The 20,084-nt window shown below is 41.3% G+C and overlaps 1 protein-coding gene across 1 annotated transcript; it reads left to right on the top strand.

Annotated features, from left to right (window-relative positions):
* Positions 1 to 468: 468 nt before the first annotated feature.
* On the top strand, positions 469 to 16,217 carry LOC125297362 (altered inheritance of mitochondria protein 3-like). Its single transcript, XM_048247699.1, has 7 exons — positions 469 to 513; positions 3,626 to 4,427; positions 4,776 to 4,899; positions 5,076 to 5,148; positions 7,998 to 8,265; positions 9,437 to 9,584; positions 16,059 to 16,217. Exons 2-7 carry the CDS (start codon positions 3,971 to 3,973, stop codon positions 16,165 to 16,167), a joined length of 1,179 nt encoding a protein of 392 aa, XP_048103656.1. The 5' UTR covers positions 469 to 513; positions 3,626 to 3,970; the 3' UTR covers positions 16,168 to 16,217.
* The last annotated feature ends 3,867 nt before the right edge of the window (positions 16,218 to 20,084 follow it).

The raw sequence follows: 20,084 nt of genomic DNA, 5'->3' as shown, positions 1-20,084 counted from the left end.
TTTGGAAACGCTTCATTGACTTACGACTTCTAGCAGGGCCATAACTATTAGTGAAATTAAATTTCACAGTGAAATTAAACTCACTAAACATATTGGTCTTTTGTTGGTCCTCTTACTGGTCTTTCATTGGTTGTTTTAAGGATGATATTATTGGTCAATTAGTCATTGATTTGCACACTTCTTGCATGTTGTTAAATAAAAGTTATGTGTGTCTGTGTGTGTGTCTGTCTGAGAGAGAGAGAGAGAGAGAGAGAGAGAGAGAGAGAGAGAGAGAGAGCATAGATGACCCATACATGTTTACCCATAACATTTCCTCATTCCCTAAAAGCCTTATCCAAACAAAGGAATGAAATGAATGTTGCATGAAAGGAATGACTGCTGCTTGGTCACAGGTCCCACACACACACACACACACGTATGAACGTGCACATGCAAACACACACACACACACGCACACATGTGCACACACACAAACTCAAACATTCACAGTTACAGCTCTTCTCTCTACCAGAGGTAAGACAGTAATTCTCTGCATGATGACCATATAATGCTATTTAACTATATATATATATATATATATATATATATATATATATATATATATATATATATATATATATATATATATACATATATATATATATATATATATATATAAGGGATGGATGGTTTATGAGCTGGGCTAGCATGCAGTAACTTGCTAACCCTAAGTTGCTCCAGGGACAATGTAGTCCCTTGTAATAGAATTGACATATGTAAGTCACTTTGGATGAAAAGTGTCTGTTAAATGATTAAATGTATATCTCTGTACAGTAACAGTGTGACTGGTGTGTGTGTGTGTGAAATGTTCTCAATAATGTTAGATGACCTAAGATGAGGAATAAGGCGTTCAGTTTTTACAGTAAATGGATGGCTTCATTCTCTTGGGGGTGTGTGATATGAAGTGTAGGATCTAACTAATAGCCCGCTTGATAACATCACTGGCCAGAAAGTATAGTTTTGTGTGTGTGTAATGCAGTGATCGTGAAGCCCAAGACACATTTCCCCTTGGGGACAATAAAGTATACTTTACTCTACCTTACCCCAATAAAGTATACTTTACTCTACCTTACCCCAATAAAGTATACTTTACTTACTTACTTAGTTTCACTATTTAACAGACCTGCAGTCTGTCTCTTTTAGTCTGTAGAAAATCACTTGTCATTTGTGTTTTAAGAATGTTTGATAGATAGATAGATAGATAGATAGATAGATAGATAAATAGATAGATACTTTATTGATCCCCAAGGGGAAGTTCAAGTTAAACGTTTGATTTAATGATAAAGAGGAACATCTAATGTGTGGATGGCTAAATGTTCTGATTTATTGATAAAGAGGAACATCTTATGTGTGGATGGCTAAATGTTCTGATTTATTGATAAAGAGGAACATCTTATGTGTGGATGGCTAAACGTTCTGATTTATTAGCATCTAATGTGTGGATGCCTAAACGTCCTGATTTATTGATAAAGAGGAACATCTAATGTGTGGAGCATCTAATGTGTGGATGGCTAAACGTTCTGATTTATTGATAAAGAGGAACATCTCTAATGTGTGGATGGCTAAACGTTCTGCTTTATTGATACAGAGGAGCATCTAATGTGTGGATGGCTAAACGTTGGTGTACTGCCACTGCTAGTTCCAGTTAGCAAAATTTGGGGACTATATAATTACATTGAGCTAAATAAACATGGTGAAAATACACATCTTGGCGAAAATACGCATCATGGTGAAAGTTAAAAGGACACAAAGCACATAAATCAAGTGATAATAATATGGGCAGCACAAAAGAGAAAACAAAACAGACACGGCTGATATTCCAAGTAAAACAGGATCTGTTGTGTGGGAGGTGAATATGACGGATACCTCATACATACCTTGCCCTCATTTGACCTGTTATGTGGGAGGTGAATATGACGGATACCGCATAAATACCTTGCCCTCATTTGACCTGGGTCTGGTGTTCCTGATAAGCGTGCTCCGGTGGCAGGGTGTTGACAACTATGCTATTCGTTTCATCAACATGTTGGCGACAGCAATGCCAGCCAACAGAAACTCTTGATGGCAGACTGCCATCAGTGTCTGGACTGCCACATAGATAGATATGTTCTTTCGAAATCTCCACAGGTCGCAAAACCAGCACCCGGAAATCAAATTTTATAATGGTCCCCCAATACACACACACACGTTGTAAACTCTGGTGGCGTGTTTTATAAAGATGCCCCCAAACTGTTATACTGTAGCTGCCTGACTTCTCTAGCTGTTGGCTGCAGCAACTCAAGGTACCACCATTTTTTTTTTTTTTTTTTTTTTTTTTCATACGACAGTACTCAGTGACCTTGACAAACAGAGATCTATGTGAAAAATTGAGTTCTTCTTTCAGTGCATAAGGTTCACTTCTTTTGTTTTGTGTGCCTGCTGCGTCTTGTGTTTTTGCAAAGGCAGCCATAGCGACTCGAATTGAAAAAAAGTTCAACTCAAAGCGGAAAAGTGCTCGCCTTTTTTTTTTTCATACGACAGTACTCGGTGACCTTGAGAAACAGAGATCTATGTGAAAAATTGAGTTCTTCTTTCAGTGCATAAGGTTCACTTCTTGTGTTTTGTGTGCCTGCTGCGTCTTTGCAAAGGCAGCCATAGCGACTCGAATTGAAAAAAAGTTCAACTCAAAGCGGAAAAGTGCTCGCGTTGAAAACATAGTGCGTTTCACATTTCATAAGCAGCAAAGCGTGTCCTGTCTCATCGCCCTCTTGCGCATAAGTAAGAAAAGCTCGGTCCGTCATGCTCCTGCCATGTTTTTAAAGGAAAACCCCTTTTTCACATAGATCTGGGCCTGAGATTGTAAGTCTTCACCCAGACCCAAATGAGATAAATCCGACCAAATTATCAGCATACAACTCAAGATCAGATATCACCATGTCACCAGACCCAAATCAGATACAACTCGGAACAGTCAAGTTAGCTCATGTAGGGGGGGAGGGGGGGCATACAGGACGCGCTTTGCCATTTGTAAAACGTGCGGTGCACTATATTTTCATAAAAATGTGATTGACTTTGACCAATTTTCAATTCAAGGCAGTCAGGCAAAAACGCCACTGCAAAAACGGGAGGAGCAGTAGGCGCAAAAAAATCCCAAATACGAAACCACATAATACGAAACTAAAGCCAATACAAAATAACATATACAAAAGGCACACCTCACTACAACATCCTGTCTGATCGCCTGCTAACTTTATTGCCCAACTGTGTTGTCCATCTTCTTGACTTGACTTCCCTGGTAGTGGCAGTTCAATATACTGCTGTCTCTAATGTCCCTTGTCCAGTTACTCATTAAATGCTCTTTTAAAAGAAAGAGGGTTTTGCATCTGAACTCGTATATGTATATTGTTGTCTATGTTGTACAGTAAGTGTATTACTATTGTCTGTTGAATGTTTTACTACTACATGTCTATTTGTACTACTACATGTCTATTTGTACTACTACATGTCTATTTGTTGAATGTACAGAGTTTAACTCCTACTGAAGTCAAATTCCTTGTATGTACTTGACCAATAAAACTGATTCTGAACAGTTTGCTGTTCTTCCCAGTCGTTTGACAGCTCCAAAGGTCATCCAAGCACAACAGATCAGAAGTCATTGATTGCCTTCAGTCTCAGCCAGCAATCCAATCAGACATCACTGATTGTCACCAATCTCAGCCAGCGATCCAATCAGACATCACTGATTGTCACCAGTCTCAGCCAGCGATCCAATCAGACATCACTGATTGTCACCAGTCTCAGCCAGCCTCCAATCAGACATCACCGATTCTCATCAGACTCAACCAGCCATCCAATCAGAGATCACCGATTCTCATCAGACTCAACCAGCCATCCAATCAGACATCACCGATTCTCATCAGACTCAACCAGCCATCCAATCCAATCACAGCTGATGGATCAGTCTGACGGTCCGGCATCACAGACCCCTACATCTGTCCATTCTAAAGCCAGCGATGACCGGCCTCCAATGGCCGCCGAACATGACGTCATCAACCAGGAGTCCATAACTATCACCACAGATGGACAGACATCAACAGAAATCCAGTCTGAAGACACAGACCCAAAAGCCGACACCAACAGCACGCCTGAAGATTTGGATCGACAGTTTTCAACAACTATCCAACCTCCAGTCATGGATCCATCAGATGTTATGGTCACCACCCAACCTCCAATCAGTGATCCACATGTGACTATGGTCACCACCCAACCTCCAGTCAGTGATCCACATGTGACTATGGTTACCACCCAACCTCCAATCAGTGATCCACATGTGACTACGGTTACCACCCAAGCTCCACTCTCGGACCAACAGTCTCCAGTACCCAATACGGCAGTGACCAGTGGGCAAGGTGAAGGTGCAAAGACTTTTTTGTTTCTGTCCTGAGGTTTCTGCAAATGTTAGCAAATGTTTGGTACACTAAGGTAACATGTACTTTTATAGCAATGTATAGACAAGTCCTTATATACTCACATACAAACATCTTGCAATTATATTCATGTGTTGGTACATACAAATTACATAATAATATTACATGAATCGTCAAAAACCCAAGTACCATGTAAACATTGTTACTTGTACACACACACACACACACACACACACACTCACACACACATGCACACTCACTCACTCACACACACACGTATGTGCAGACCTGTGTTTCCTGGTATTTCATCATGAGAGATATTCCTGACAGAGAAGAAGAGTGACACCTTTCTGCAGCGAATGAAGAATGCAGACACGATGGGCGAGAAGTTTAACGAGGTCAAGACATCCATGACCCACGGGGCACAAAAGATTGGGGGAATGATCGATGAGAAGTAAGTCATTGTGTGTGTGTGTGCTTATGTGTGTGTGTGTGTGTGTGTGCAAGAGAGAGGTCAAGACATCCATGACCCATGGAGCACAGAAGATTGCGGGAATGATCGATGAGAAGTAAGTCAGTGTGAGTGTTTGTGTGTTTGATCTTCACCTTTGGTGTAATTCCTTTTGACAGGATTAGATCTTTAAATGCGCACAAAGATCTCCAGATGACTATGGTACCTGCAGAGGGCACACCTGTAGCACAGGTAAGAGTTACAACACTAAAACAGGTGAGATTAACAGCACTAACACGTTAGATCAACAGGGTTAACATAGGTGAGATTAGCAGCACTAACACAGGTGAGATTAACAGAGTTAACCCATGTGCGATTCATAACACTAACAGAGGTGAGATTAACGGCGTTAACACATGTGAGATTAACAACACTAACACAGGTGATATTAAAAGAGTTAACACAGATGAGATTAACAGCATTAACACATGTGAGATTAACATAGTTAACACAGGTGAGTTTAACAGAGTTAACACAGGTTAGATTAACAGCACTAACTCAGGTGAGATTAACAGATTAGCACATGTGATATTAACAGAGTTAACACTGATGAGATTAACAGCACTAACACAGGTAAGGGTAACAACGTTAACATAGGTAAGATTAACAGAGTTAACACAGGTGAGATTACCAGCATTTACACAGGTGATATTAACTCATTGAATGCCAAGCTGTTTTCGGAAGCTTTGTCCTAGAGTGCCAGCAATCTAGACCATTGTTGATGATTTTTGTACAGCCACAGCATATTCTGTGTTATAGCTATGAACACATACAATAGCTCGTTTGAAAGGTGAGACTTTAAGCTCTCAGTGGGTGCAAACCGGTTTTGAGCTGACGTGCATGCGTCACTGATTCAACCCAAAGCGGCAACCGAGTTATGATAAAATGTCCAGATTGTGCGTTTTCATGAGTTTTCGATGGTCATATATTTCATTTCCATTCATCACAGAGTTCCCAAAATCACATATAAGGTGTGTTAGTGTGTCTAGTTTCGTAATGTTTTTAAAAAAGCTAAAAACGTAATATTACGTTTTTGGCACTCAACGCATGGGAAGGAAAAACGTAATATTACTTTTTTGGCACTCAATGAGTTAACATACAGTAGTTAACACAGTTAAGAGTTACAGCTCTAACACAGGTGATATTAATAGTGCTAATACATGTGAGGGTAATATCACAACTGAGATTAGCAGCATCAATACCGAGAGTCAGAAATATACCGGTAGCTGGAATAGCATTAATCAGGAAACTTGAGATTAGCAGCATCAATACCGAGAGTCAGAAATATACCGGTAGCTGGAATGGCATTAATCAGGAAACTCTTTAAGGGGTCAGGAAGCCTAGCTATTTAGCTAAATAGAACGTTCATAGCAACATTATCAGTTGCCACCTAGCATGTTTTAACACTCACTACTTTGGGAGACTCGTGTTTTTGAGTTGGAAAAGCATGTCAGTGTGAATGCCGTTTAATCATTAGGTCAGTAAGACATTAACTCATCATTAGCAGGGCATTAACCCTTAGAACTCCTAATGCACCCTTGGGAAATGACTGACTTCAACAGACTTACACTCGTTGTCCGGAAGTGGTTTTCGGATCCATGAAGTAGAACCAACATTATTGGCATGTAATGTATGTTATGTAATGCAATTTTAGTGGGGGAAAACTCACAAAACATAATATTTCAACAAACCAACCAGGAAGTATACTCAAATGGCCGTAAGACATTTGTATGGAAGTCATTTCCTGTCCAGGGATGGGTAGATTAACTAGATCAGCAACAGCGCCATCTATCCATAGACCGTAATCCGGTGACTTGCATTATAGAAAGTAGTTTCAACATGACTTTGAGGAGGGATATCTCTGACATATCTATGATAGAAAAATGTAAATGGTATTTATTTCAGAATTCAGAAGTGTGTGTCTGATCTTAATTAGTAATTAGTAGTATTTGTGTTTTTTGCCAATCATTTATTTACAAATAATTAAATACATATTTTGATGTTGTTTGCTCATGTTTGTGTTTATAGTTGGTTAAAGTGAAATGACAGTACTTTAATCATATTGTTTAGGTTGTGCTGAAAAAAAGGACATCAGTATAGGATAGTCAGTATTGCACTTTCTTGAGACCTCTATAAAGTCATGCAAAAACACTGCAAAACAATGCTGTGAGTTTTAAAGCTGCAGTTGGCAAGTCTGACAGATTGAGGGGACTTAGCCTAAATGTTTAATGTTTACAACTCTCATGCCCCTCCCCCACTGCCACCGAGCACCCTCTCATCGAGTTTGTGCTCATCAGCGCGCATCAGACTGCACCAGACTGTGATTGACAGTCAGATCTCACACAGCCCTGCTCTGATTGGACCAGAAGAACCGGGAGATGTGGATTTTTGCAAAACAAATAACAGGCTCTAGGTGGAGGTAGAATCTGTCTGATTTATGTTGTTTTGCTGGAGTATATTGTCGGTTTCAGTGAATATGATCAAAAAAATCTTGCCAACTGCAGCTTTAAGGATTAACTCATCTTTAGCAAGACATTAACTTATAATTAGCAGGACATATCTTCATTAACAATACATTCACTTTTCATTAACAATACATTAACTCATCATTAGCAGGACATTAACTAAGTATAAGTATATATAAGTATATATACTCTTTTTATCCCGTGAGAAATGTGGTCTCTGCATTTATCCCAATCCGTGAATTAGTGAAACACACTCAGCACACAGTGAACACACAGTGAGGTGAAGCACACACTAATCCCGGCGCAGTGAGCTGCCTGCTACAACAGCGGGGCTCGGGGAGCAGTGAGGGGTTAGGTGCCTTGCTCAAGGGCACTTCAGCCGTGCCTACTGGTCAGGGTTCGAACCGGCAACCCTCTGGCTACAAGTCTGAAGTGCTAACCAGTTGGCCACGGCTGCCCCAAACTAATCATTAGCAAGACATTAACTAATCATTAGCAATACAATCACTCATCATTAGCAGGACATTAACTAATCATTAGCAAGACATTAACTCATATCGTCTCCTGTCCCATTAGACAACCTGCTTCATGCCTCCTGCCGTTGTCCAAGCACAGACTCTACAGTCTTCCACGGTAACGCAGGCTCAGGTTGAGTACACACAATCTCCCATTGAAACACAACTTCAGCCTGCATATGCACAGTCTCCCATGGAAACCAAGAATCAGGCTGCAACCATGGCAACCTCACCCCAGTACATGCACCCCCAGGGTCCGGCTGTGGTACAACCCCAGACCATAAATCCCCAGGTGATGGCGGCTCCTTATAACCAGTTTCAGAATCAAGGTGAGCTGAGATCAGTCTTGTCTCAACCCCATAGAGCAGTGTTTCTCAAAGTGTGGTCCGCAAGCTGAGATCAGTCTTGTGTCAATCCCTTAGAGCAGTGTTTCTCAAAGTGTGGTCTCGTCTCAATCCCTTTCAGTGTTTCTCAAAGTGTGGTCTCGTCTCAATCCCTTAGAATAGTGTTTCTCAAAGTGTGGTCCGCAAGCTATACCAAGTGGTCCGCCAGCAGACGTGGTAAAATATAATATAGATGAGTTGTTTGCCATATTTGAACCAGCTTGTATGCAAATCCAAACAGTTAAATAAGCTATGCCAGTTTAAATCATATGAATCCTCTGACACAATAAGCAAGGTGCAAAGACCATTAGCAAGGTGGTTCAGTGAGTAGGCTTATTGTGTAGGCCTAATATGCTGTTGAAGTAGATCTACTCTTTTTGTTTTTAGCTAGGTGGTCTGTGAGTTTTTTTATTGGCTAAGTTGTCCTTGGTCTGAAAACGTTTAAGAAACACTGCCTTGGAGTTAAAATGTTCTATTCTCATTCTGTATAGTTCTGAGATATACTGTATATGTGTAACAAGTCTTTTTATATAAAAAAGTCCAACAATGTGAGTGACTTTTGAACTGACGGTCATATTTAAATTTGCAGTGGTCTCTTAATTTTGAGAAACCATAGGATGACATCAGAAAAATGTGCAATTTTTTTTCCAGAGCTGTACATGATTCTGCAGATTCTGTGGTGGTGATGGTGTATGCAAGTTCTGGGGTGGTGATGGTGTTAATATGTATATCTGGCTCTACAGGTTCTGGGGTGGTGATGGTGTATGCAGGTTCGGGGTGGTGATGGTGTATGCAGGTTCTGGGGTGGTGATGGTGTATGCTGGGGTGGTGATGGTGTATGCTGGGGTGGTGATGGTGTATGCAGGTTCTGGGGTGGTGATGGTGTTAATATGTTGTGGCTCTACAGGTTCTGGGGTGGTGATGGTGTATGCAGGTTCTGGGGTGGTGATGGTGTTAATATGTTGTGGCTCTACAGGTTCAAGGGTGGTGATGGTGTTAATATGTTGTGGCTCTACAGGTTCTGGGGTGGTGATGGTGTATGCAGGTTCTGGGGTGGTGATGGTGTATGCAGATTCCGGGGTGGTGATGGTGTTAATATGTATATGTCACTCTACAGGTTCTGGGGTGGTGATTGTGTCCGGTAGCCTTGGTGACCAACCGAGTGTGACAGTTTGCCCTAACTGTGGGAAACGTGTTATGACCAGGGTGGTCTTCAAGAGTGGACCGTTCTCATGGGTTATGTGCAGCACCTGCATCATTTTTGGGTGAGAACACACACACACACACACACACACACACACGTTAGGTCAGACCTGGGTGGTCTACAAGAGTTGACACACACACACACATACACATAACAGAGAAACAGACAGATAGACAGACAGACACACACACACTTAATTTATTTACAATAATTACAATAAATATAACTAGAAATGCATTTCTTGAAGGAAATACCAGTGCATGCAAAGACCTTTCTAGGATGTTGCTAGGGTACTTAAAGTGATTGCTAAGGTCTTGCTAGGGTAGGATGCTGGGCGGTATACCGGTTCACACCATATACCTGTGTATATTTTCGTTATGATATGAATTTTTAATATACCGGCATACCGGTTTATTTGATTACACAACGTTTTGAACGCCATACAGCGACAGTGTTTCAGATGGGACTTTTTCACAAAGACGCATGGTGCCACCAGGCGAGGCATAGTGAGGGTAAAACACAAAACACCATAAGTTTTCCCCGAAGTATGACCCTTAAGGCTTAATTTCTCCTTAGGTAAGGGGGGGTTTATTTAAGGGTGTTGCACAGAATACCTTAACTTGTTTCTTTAGTTAAGGAAAAACGTTAAGGGATACTGCATTGAAAGGGATTTGCCGTCACGGAAATTCTATTGAGATTGTTCAACAGCTGTAACTAGCTGGCTAGTAGGTGATGTCGTTAGTTAGCAACCCACCGAACACAGTGAAGTTTAATGTTGTTATCATTCATCTCACCTTAAGAATTTTTGCTGAAATTATCCAGGTAGCAAGTAAAGCATGTGTTATAGACATGCACTGAGCAATACTAGCTGGCTAGTTTTCTAGCTAGCTGGGGGTCGAAGGAGGCCCTCCCTGCCTCCTTCGACCCCCTCCAATTTGCTTACAGAGCCAACAGGTCTACAGAGGATGCCATCTCAAACCTCATGCACACCACCTTAACTCACCTGGAGGAGGGGAATGGGAATTATGTGAGGATGCTGTTCATTGACTTTAGTTCAGCATTCAACACTATAGTACCTCTCACCTTGGTCACAAAAGATGAAGGCCTTAGGACTAAAACACCACCCTGTGCCACTGGATATTTGACTTCCTCACCAACCGTTCACAAGTGGTTAGAGTGGGGGGTCTGACATCTGACTCATTAACCATCAGCACTGGTGCTCCCCAAGGCTGTGTTTTGAGTCCACTGCTGTACAACATCTACACACATGACTGCAAAGCCAAAAGTAGTCATACCTCCAAGTTTGCAGATGACACAGTGATCTTGGGCCTGATTAGTAACAACAATGAACAGCTCTACTTGGATCAGGTTGATGAGGTGGCACAGTGGTGTCAATCTAACAGCTTGACACTGAATATCAATAAAAACCAAGGAAATGGTAGTGGATTACAGAAGGCAGCAGCAGAACTACAGTTACACCCCACTAATGATCAGCGGGCAACCTGTAGAGAGAGTCACAAGTTTTAAATACCTTGGTGTCCACATTACTGAAAACCTAACATGGACTGTTAACACTCAATATGTTCTGAAGAAGTCCAGACAGCGACTCTACTTCCCTTCGTCAGCTAAGGAAATTCAAAGTTTCTACATCCATCATGAAGGCCTTCTACACTTCAGCGGTTGAGAGTGTTCTAACTGGTAGCATCATCACCTGGTATGGGAACTCCACAGTTAGAGATTGTAGTATTCTGCAGAGAGAGTAGCGCTCAGCTGAACGCACTATTAGAACTCAACTTCCTGCTCTACAAGATATCTATTCCAGAAGAGTACTCCTAAGAGCCAAAAAAGATTCTGAAGGACTCTTCTCATCCTAACAATGGATTATTCCTACCGCTGAAATCAAGAAGACGCTTATGTAGTCACAAAGCCAGAACTGAGAGACTCAGGAGTTTTTTTATCCCCAGGCCAACCGAACTCTGAACTCACACTATACTGACTTTGTACACATTCACTCTTCAGCACTCTCAAACATTTCCCCAACTCTGAACTCACACTATGCTGACTTTGCACCATATTCTCCTCAGCACTCATGCCCCCCCCCCCACACACACACACACACCTACAAGACTTTAGCACTTTTACATCCCTCACCCTATGCTACAGACCTTTTATTATTTTCTTATTTCATCACATCGTCAAAACACACACACACACACATATCTGACTTTCTCCAACTTTTGCACATCTCCATAGAACTTTATTTATTATTTTTGATTTCTCCTCCATCTACCCATGTCCTTGATTGCCTAGCCTTTCTGCCCCCCACCCCACCCCTATCCCCAACACCCCCACAAAAAACACACACATTAAATCATCACTGTCATCACCTCACATACATACAGCACACTGCTTTGCTATAGTACACCTCCTCTACTTGCTGCACACTGCCCCCCCTCCTTTACATACACAGCACATTGTCTTCAGGATCTTCTCCAACACACATCCTCTACATACTTACAGCACACTGCCCCCACCTTTTACCCACACGCACACTACACACACACACACACACACACACACAGTCATGCCAGCTTCGCCTGCTACATCCCCCCCCTGCCCACACACACATCTTCATGACTCACATACATCATACATACAGTACTCTGCTTGCAATAGTAAGTCCCTGCCCCACCCCTACATACACAGCACATTATTTCATCAGGAAGTTTCTCCAACACACATCCCCAACATACTTACAGCACACTGTTGCCCCCCCCACACTGTTCACACACACACTTCATCACTCACATACATCATACATACAGTACTCTGTTTGCAATAGTAAGTCCTTCACCATACTTGCAGTAGTACACTGCCCCCTCTCCCCTATATACACAGCACATTATTTCATCAGGAAGCTCCAACACACATCCCCAACATACTTACAGCACACTGTTGCCCCCCCCCCCTCAATACACAGCACATTGTCTCATGAGGAAGCTTCTCCAACACACATATTGCACACTGCCCTCCCCCCACATACACAGCACACTATCCCATCTCCTGTCATCCCCCAACACACACACCAAGACCCTGGCCGGTTGGGTTACCCCCCTTGAGCCGTGGATCTGCCCAAGGTTTCTTCCTTGGTAAGGGAGTTTTCCTTGCCCCTGTTGTTCTTGGGTGCTCCTTGTTGGCCCCCCCAAACCCAATCCCTCCCCACCTTTCTTATGCAGCCCTTGCCACTTAATCTACTAAACCCCTCTTCTACTGCACTTTTTTTTACCCCCCCCCCCACTTTGCACAAATAGGCTGACACCAGACATAATTTCACTGCATTTCTTACTTCCAGTAACTATATGCATGTGACAATAAACTTCCTTGTATCCTTGTATCCTTGTAGTTAGAAATGATCCTGACTGTCATCAGTGCACCAAAACAAACTTTTTTGTTAATGTTTTGCCTAGCGAACCGAACCGAAGCTCATGGCAGGCTAACAAGACATCCACATCAAGTTAACGTTAGCCGACCACTGTAAACCACACAATAACAATAAGGCACACTGCAAAAACTGCTTATCTAACAAAATCTAACCAAGTGTTATTAATCTTATATCAAGATAAAAAAAAACTAGTTGGTATTGTTTTTAGTATAAAGACACTTACCTAGCACTTTCTCATGAAATCATTTGACTTAAAATAAGTCAAACGTTTCTTAAATTAAGACATCTCATCCTGAAAACAAGCAAATTTGTCTGCCAGTGTGTTAAGCAAATTTGTCCTAAAAACAAGCAAATTTGTCTGACAGTGCGTTGAGCAAATTTGTCTTGATAAGACTCCTTAAAATAAGTCAAAGTCTTCTTAAATTAAGTCAAAATGATCTTTCGAGAGAGCGCTAGGTAAGTCTTTTCATACTAAAAGCAATACCAAATAGATTTTTTGATCTTAATATAAGATTATCAACACTTGGTTAGATTTAATTTTTTGCAGTGCATGTTTCTGATAGGCCTATTTGACAGAGTAAGCATATTAGCAGAGAGGTTTTATTTTAAATTGTATAATTTTCAAAAAAGTATAATTATTGGAAGTTGCACTACTTTTTGTATTGATTGTATACAAGATGTTTGTGAAATTTGCACAGTAAAAATTCTGTATTTTGACTGCAATTGTCTTGCATTCTGATTAGATTCTTCATTAGAATCATGAGTGGCTCTTTGTAAACAGCATCATTTTCTGGGGCCATGCAAAACTGCATTACCACTAGTGTGGAGTTAATCTACATCATGACAAGTAGACCTTGAATTTCCCCTGGGGATCAATAAAGTATCTATCTATCTATCTATCTATCTATCTAGACCATCCTTACTTAATGTACTGCAGCAATTCCTCTCTCAACCTGTAGGAAATGCTGTGAACATCTGATTATGCATGGGGGGAAAAATACCGTCATATACCGTGAAACCTTAAGAATTTTGAAAAATACTGTGATATACATTTTTGGTCATACCGCCCAGCACTATGCTAGGGTAAACAAAGTGGTTGCTATGCTACAAAAAGTGGTTGCTAGATTGGTTGTTAAGGTAATCATGTTGGTTGCTAAGATGGTTGCTAGGTTGACATTTTGGAAGTGGTTGCTAGGTAGTTGCTCGGGTACTTGAGGTGGTTGCTAGGGTGTTGCTGAGGTATTTGGTTACTATGCTATAAAAGTGTTATTTTAAAAATAGTTTAATTGGGAGAAATAGAGACAGAGTGAGAAAGTCAAGAAAGAAAAGTGAAAGAGAGTGAGGAAGTGAAAAATAAACCGTCCAGTTCAATAGAGAGAGGCACAGAGAAGAGGTTCCATCCAGTTCAATAGAGAGAGGCACAGAGAAGAGGTTCCATTCAAGTTGCTGCAGTCAGTGAGAGCGCACCAGGGCTAGACTTGGACATAAAATCGGCCCTGGCATTTTTGGCCCAGGCAGCCCACACACACTATGATTGGTCAGACACATTCCCTGCAGACAGTCCACTTATAATATGTGTGCATTCTATGCCATGAGTTGCCTAGTGTTCTGCGTTGTAATATGTGTGCATTCTATGCCATGAGTTGCCTAGTGTTCTGTGTTCCTATGATAGTTTTGGATCTTTCAAAAGGGGTCTCAAGACTTATCTGTTCAGCTTATAATTAATCCATTCTTAGAGTTATGATTTGTAAATTTATGGTAGGCTATTTGTTTATTTTATTATTATTATTCATTCGATATTGTATTGACATTATTGTTATTATTACTATTTTGATTAATATTATTGTGGATCATATTGTCCTAAGTGAGGTTCTGTGGTTCCCTTCCCCAAAATTTTGAAAATCTTGGTGTTAAAGACACCATTTTAACACAATTTGGACATAAATACCTTAACAAAGCAAGTAGGTCTCGTCTTCTGTCTAACTCAGCTAGGTGACGTGAACAATGGTCTCGCTGGAGGCAACGCAGAATGTGGGCTGTTGCGCAAATAGTCTACATGAATGAGGGAGGGAGATTATATGCATCTCCGTTAACCAAAAGATATAGTTTTGCTAACATAATTAACGTGAAATTTGTCTCCATGCAATGTACTGTCAAACAGTGAAGTGAAAAAAAAAAAAAAAGTAATCGCCATAGGCTATTTCCTACGATATCTGTTAGGCATACAAGAGGTCTCGAATTTAGACGTATTTCCTGATCGGAGAAACATTTTGTTTTATTTTTCTTTCGGTCCACGGTTCCATAATATCATTCAATTGTGCCACAAATTCACAGACAGAAGCCGGGCGTAATTTAAATGCATGGCTACGTAGACCAGCAATCTAGGCTACTCGTCGAGGAGGCGTATAGTTTGAGAAACGCTGCAGATCATAGACAAGAGAAAGCTCTGGGAACAGAACGCAGGCATGATTTTGTTGTCATAGCCGGTGTTGTAGGCTGCTGCATTGTAGGCTAGAATGGCGCTAGAATGGAAAATGAATCAATGGGCCGCTGCATGCACTGCAGTCAATAAATGTTTAAATTATTTAATCGTTTTGTAAGAAATGCAAGTTGCCTTTGTCCCCACCCCAATCTTTCAATCTCTATCTGTCTTTTTCTCTCTCCCTCCCTCTCTCTCTTTCACTCCCCCATCTCATTTCTCTCTCCCTCCCCCGCTCTCTCCTCCCCCATCTGTCTTTCCCCCTCTCCCTCCCTCTCTCTCTTTCACTCCCCCATCTCATTTCTCTCTCCCTCCCTCGCTCTCTCTCCCCCCCATCTGTCTTTCCCCCTCTCCCTCCCTCTCTCTCTTTCACTCCCCCATCTCATTTCTCTCTCCCTCCCTCGCTCTCTCTCCCCCCCATCTGTCTTTCCCCCTCTCCCTCCCTCCTTCTCTCTTTAACTCCCCCATCTCATCTCTCTCTTTCCCCCTCTCCCTCCCTCCTTCTCTCTCTTTAACTCCCCCATCTCATCTCTCTCTTTCCCCCTCTCCCTCCCTCCTTCTCTCTCTTTAACTCCCCCATCTCATCTCTCTCTTTCCCTCTCTCTCTCACTCAGGCTGGTGTTTGGGTGCTGCGTAATTCCATTCTTCATGGACTACTTCAAAGATGCCCATCACTTCTGCCCTGAGTGCGGCAACCCCTTACATGTCCACAAGAGAATGTAACACACACATTATTATTGTCACGTCTGGGACATTTTCTTACTTTCCAGCTGTATTTAGTTTGACATCAGAAGGGTTAGCTTCATTCTGGCCAAATGCTAGATATTATTATACTTACAAAAAGTGGGTTAGAATGTAAATTCACATCCATCTATATAAAGATAGAATTATGTGTTTTTAATCTGATTAATATACTGAATAAAGCACATTAGAACAGAAGAAAAATAGATTTATGTTTATTTGGTAAATATCATTTTTTTTATTTCTGGAGATAATCAGTGAACAGTAATTAATAATTAATAGATAAAGAGATATTGCTGGGGGCAATTTTGATCCCGTGAGGGATATTTGGTCTCTGCATTTATCCCAATCCGTGAATTAGTGAAACACACAGAGCACACAGTGAGGTGAAGCACACACTAACCAGGAGCAGTGAGCTGCCTGCTACAGCAGCGCTTGGGGAGCAGTGAGGGGTTAGGTGCCTTGCTCAAGGGCACTTCAGCCGTGGATGTGGGCATGGGGATGTCTTTCACTATTGTTCCTTTCTCTCTCATTCTTAGCCTTTGACAGTTCAGTCTCATGACGTATAGGAAATGTTACATAACAGTTGCATAGCCAACACTCTTACAATAAATGGATCACTTCTGATAAACCAACACACATAAGTATTATGCCTAATTTAAACTACCACACTTACAAGAATGCTCAAGGAAGTATAGTTCATAATTAATCGCTTGTTCACACCCACTCAGACACACTGAACATAGTTGTTGTTATATTTGGCATTTGATGAATGATTATGTCTCTTACAGCAGGGGTCCCCAACCTTTTATATACCATGGACCGGTTTGATTCCCATTTTTTTTTTCACGGACCGGTGGAGGGGGGCTTTGGGGATTCCATGTTCCGTGTTGTGCATGCATTACTTGAAAAGAACTAGCTCCAGTTATGTATGAACAGTGAAGGTAACGAACTCTTAAAAATGTGAAAAACGTGAACTTGAAGAAGTGAAAATTGAACAATATGAACTATGAAAATTGAACAACTTGAAGCTACATCTATCATGTGTGAACATGCTTAACAAAATATGGTAACAAAACATGGGACCTAAACGTGCATTACGAATATAATCAGTGGGAGCCCTGTGCTTGTTTCCCTGCAACAAGAAGGTTCCATCTGGGGGTGATGGAAGACAGTGACACCCTCAGTGTGTTTGAAATGTCCAGTCGATTGCGCAATTTGGTCTAAGTTGCAGTCATTGCCGAAAACCCAGCCTCGCATAGATACGTGGTGGGAAATGGTAGCAACGTTTTCAGCGCTTTTCTCGGGATATTCTGCTTTGGTTTTGATCCAAAAACCCGCCAGAGAGGTTTCCTCATAGCCTACACACTCTTAAGACCACCGTCATTTGCAATTTCGATCAACTGCTCTTCCTCCTGTACTGACAAGTTAGGACTATTCGGGATATTGACAAATGGGTTGCGGACCCACTCATTGGTTTGCCGTGGATCTTTGGAGGATGGGAAGTAACGTTCAAAACTCATTTGAAAGCGCAACAAGGTGATGGCACCAGCTAGAGAGAAAGGGCCCTGCCTCAGTCTCTCCCAAAACCCCCTACTGTTTGGAACATATCAAATACACCCCGATCCACTCGTCGTACCCACAAATCAAGCTTGGCTTTAAATGCAGCGACTTTATCTGCCAGTTTAAAGACAGTCGTCATTTCTCCCCTGCAGTGACAGGTTGAGGTCATTAAGCAACCCGAATATGTCACACAGGTAAGCGAGTTTTGACACCCAGCCCTCATCACTAAAATATGCAGCTAACGGTGACTTTGGCAGCGGCTTTGACAGCGGCTCTCGCAACTCAAACACTCTGGCCAGTGACCTGCAACCAACCAACTTGGATAGCGTACCAGTGACCCATATCCTCTGGACATATCATCAATTTGCCTATGGACAGTGCTTGCAGAAAGCGGTACCTGAGCTATTTTTTTAGCTGCAGCCTCCCCAAGGAGTTCATTGCACATGCCTTTACCAGCAGGCAGAATTAACTCTTCCCCAATAGTAAAGGGCTTCTTAGATTTAGCAATCCGACTAGCCACTATGAGGCTTTTAAGCAGCCACATTCACCCGATGTGGTTGCTTTACGACTAGTTTTTTTGTCCTTCTTGCTCGCGTTTCTTACGCTCAAAGAACTCAAGGGGTTTGTCTTTAAGTGTAGGATGCTTGGACTATAGATGTCGAATTAGCTTTGATGGTTTCATTGCTTCGTTTGACAACTTATCGCCAAATAGCATAAAGGACTTGGTGCATGCGAGTCACCGGTCTCCCCGGTACCGGTCCGCTGTCTTACAGGATGACATAGGTCATAAACAACCACTTGTTTACACACACCCACCCACCCACACACAAGACACGCAAGACGTTAATGCCCAAACATAGCACACATTAATAGCATACTTTGTTGTTGTTTAGTTTGTTGTTTTTGTTTGTTGTGTTCTTTCCTACTTTGTAAACATAGCATACATTAATAGCATATTTTGTAAAGCCCCATGCCCATTGTTATTGTTGTATACTTGTTTTGTTGTTGTTCAGTTTGTTGTTTTTGTTTGTTGTGTTCTTTCTTAACTTTTCTCAGGGCTCCCGTGAGAAAGAAATGAAAAATATAAATGAGACTTACCTGGTAAAATAAAATATTTTTTTTTTCAAGATGTCAGTGAAAGAAACATTTGGCTGAAACTGAAAGGGGGTTATCTGACACGCACGAGACTGTTAAAGCATACTTTTTAACAGTATTTTGTTTAATTTTAACTTCTCGCATCTTGAGCTTCTCTACCATCTCCACCGTCTCCACCTATGTGACAAGTATGCTTCAACCAATGATATTTTTGAAAAGCAATTATGAGTTAAATATTAATGCTAGCCTTCTCGTGATACTTTTTAAATATTTTTTTATATTTTTAAAAAATATATATTTAATTAATTTTAACTGACCCGCCCACAAATGACCTGAATATCATTAAAATATGTTTTTTATGACTCATAACTGCGGGTCATCCGTGTGCGACCACTCAATTTTGGTTGGACTTGCGCAACATTGACACACACACACCTACGCCTTCGCCCATCAACATGGATGGACCTGTTCTGTTTCAGGTTGTTACAGGTCCTCCAAAAACACACTCATTCACTCGCAACATATAGTGTTAGCATAGAGTTAGCCGCCATAGTTTGTGTTGGAAGGTCATTTTTAAAATATATTCCATTGCAGAATATGCAATACAAGCCATAAAATGTATTTTGTAACGCATTGCAATAGATTACTCAAAGTGAGAAACATATTTTGAATGCTTTGGATTACATGAACGTTAGATTTTATTTTTTGCTGTGTATTCCATTACTAGGCTATTTGCTTTGTATACAGGCTTGGGAATCGGTTCCAGGTTCCGGTTTGGAACCGGTTCCAAACGTTCCAATCCATCGGAATCGTAGGCCTACACGTTAACAATTCCACTAACGATTCCGAACAAAGCTTTGTTTTAGAAATGTTTACTTTTTCCAGACATTTTAAAGCATTCAACTTCTGTATTGATAATGGCACACTTGGTAATCATTCTCTAAAACCACTTTAAATTACACTGCGTTCCAAATTATTATGCAAATGATAATTTTCTCAGATTTTCCTAAATAGTTGATGCAGTCAGATGACAGTCAGTATGATTTGTACAGTATTACATCTCTGCCTTATTCTGCCAAGCCCATTTTAGACATTTATTTTCTTCTGCCTTGTGCTCCACATTCCGGTCAGCTAGTTCCGGCCAGTTAGCTTCATTGGGATAGCACGGCAGAAGAGGATAGAGAGGCTAGTTAGCTTCATTGGGATAACACAGCAGAACAGGATGGAGAGGCTAGTTAGCT

Source organism: Alosa alosa, chromosome 7 (genome assembly GCF_017589495.1).
Source record: "Alosa alosa isolate M-15738 ecotype Scorff River chromosome 7, AALO_Geno_1.1, whole genome shotgun sequence".
In the NCBI taxonomy this organism is placed as follows: Eukaryota; Metazoa; Chordata; class Actinopteri; order Clupeiformes; family Clupeidae; genus Alosa; species Alosa alosa.
Note: the sequence above shows the minus strand (reverse complement) of the source record. Positions and strands in the feature narration are given on the sequence as shown.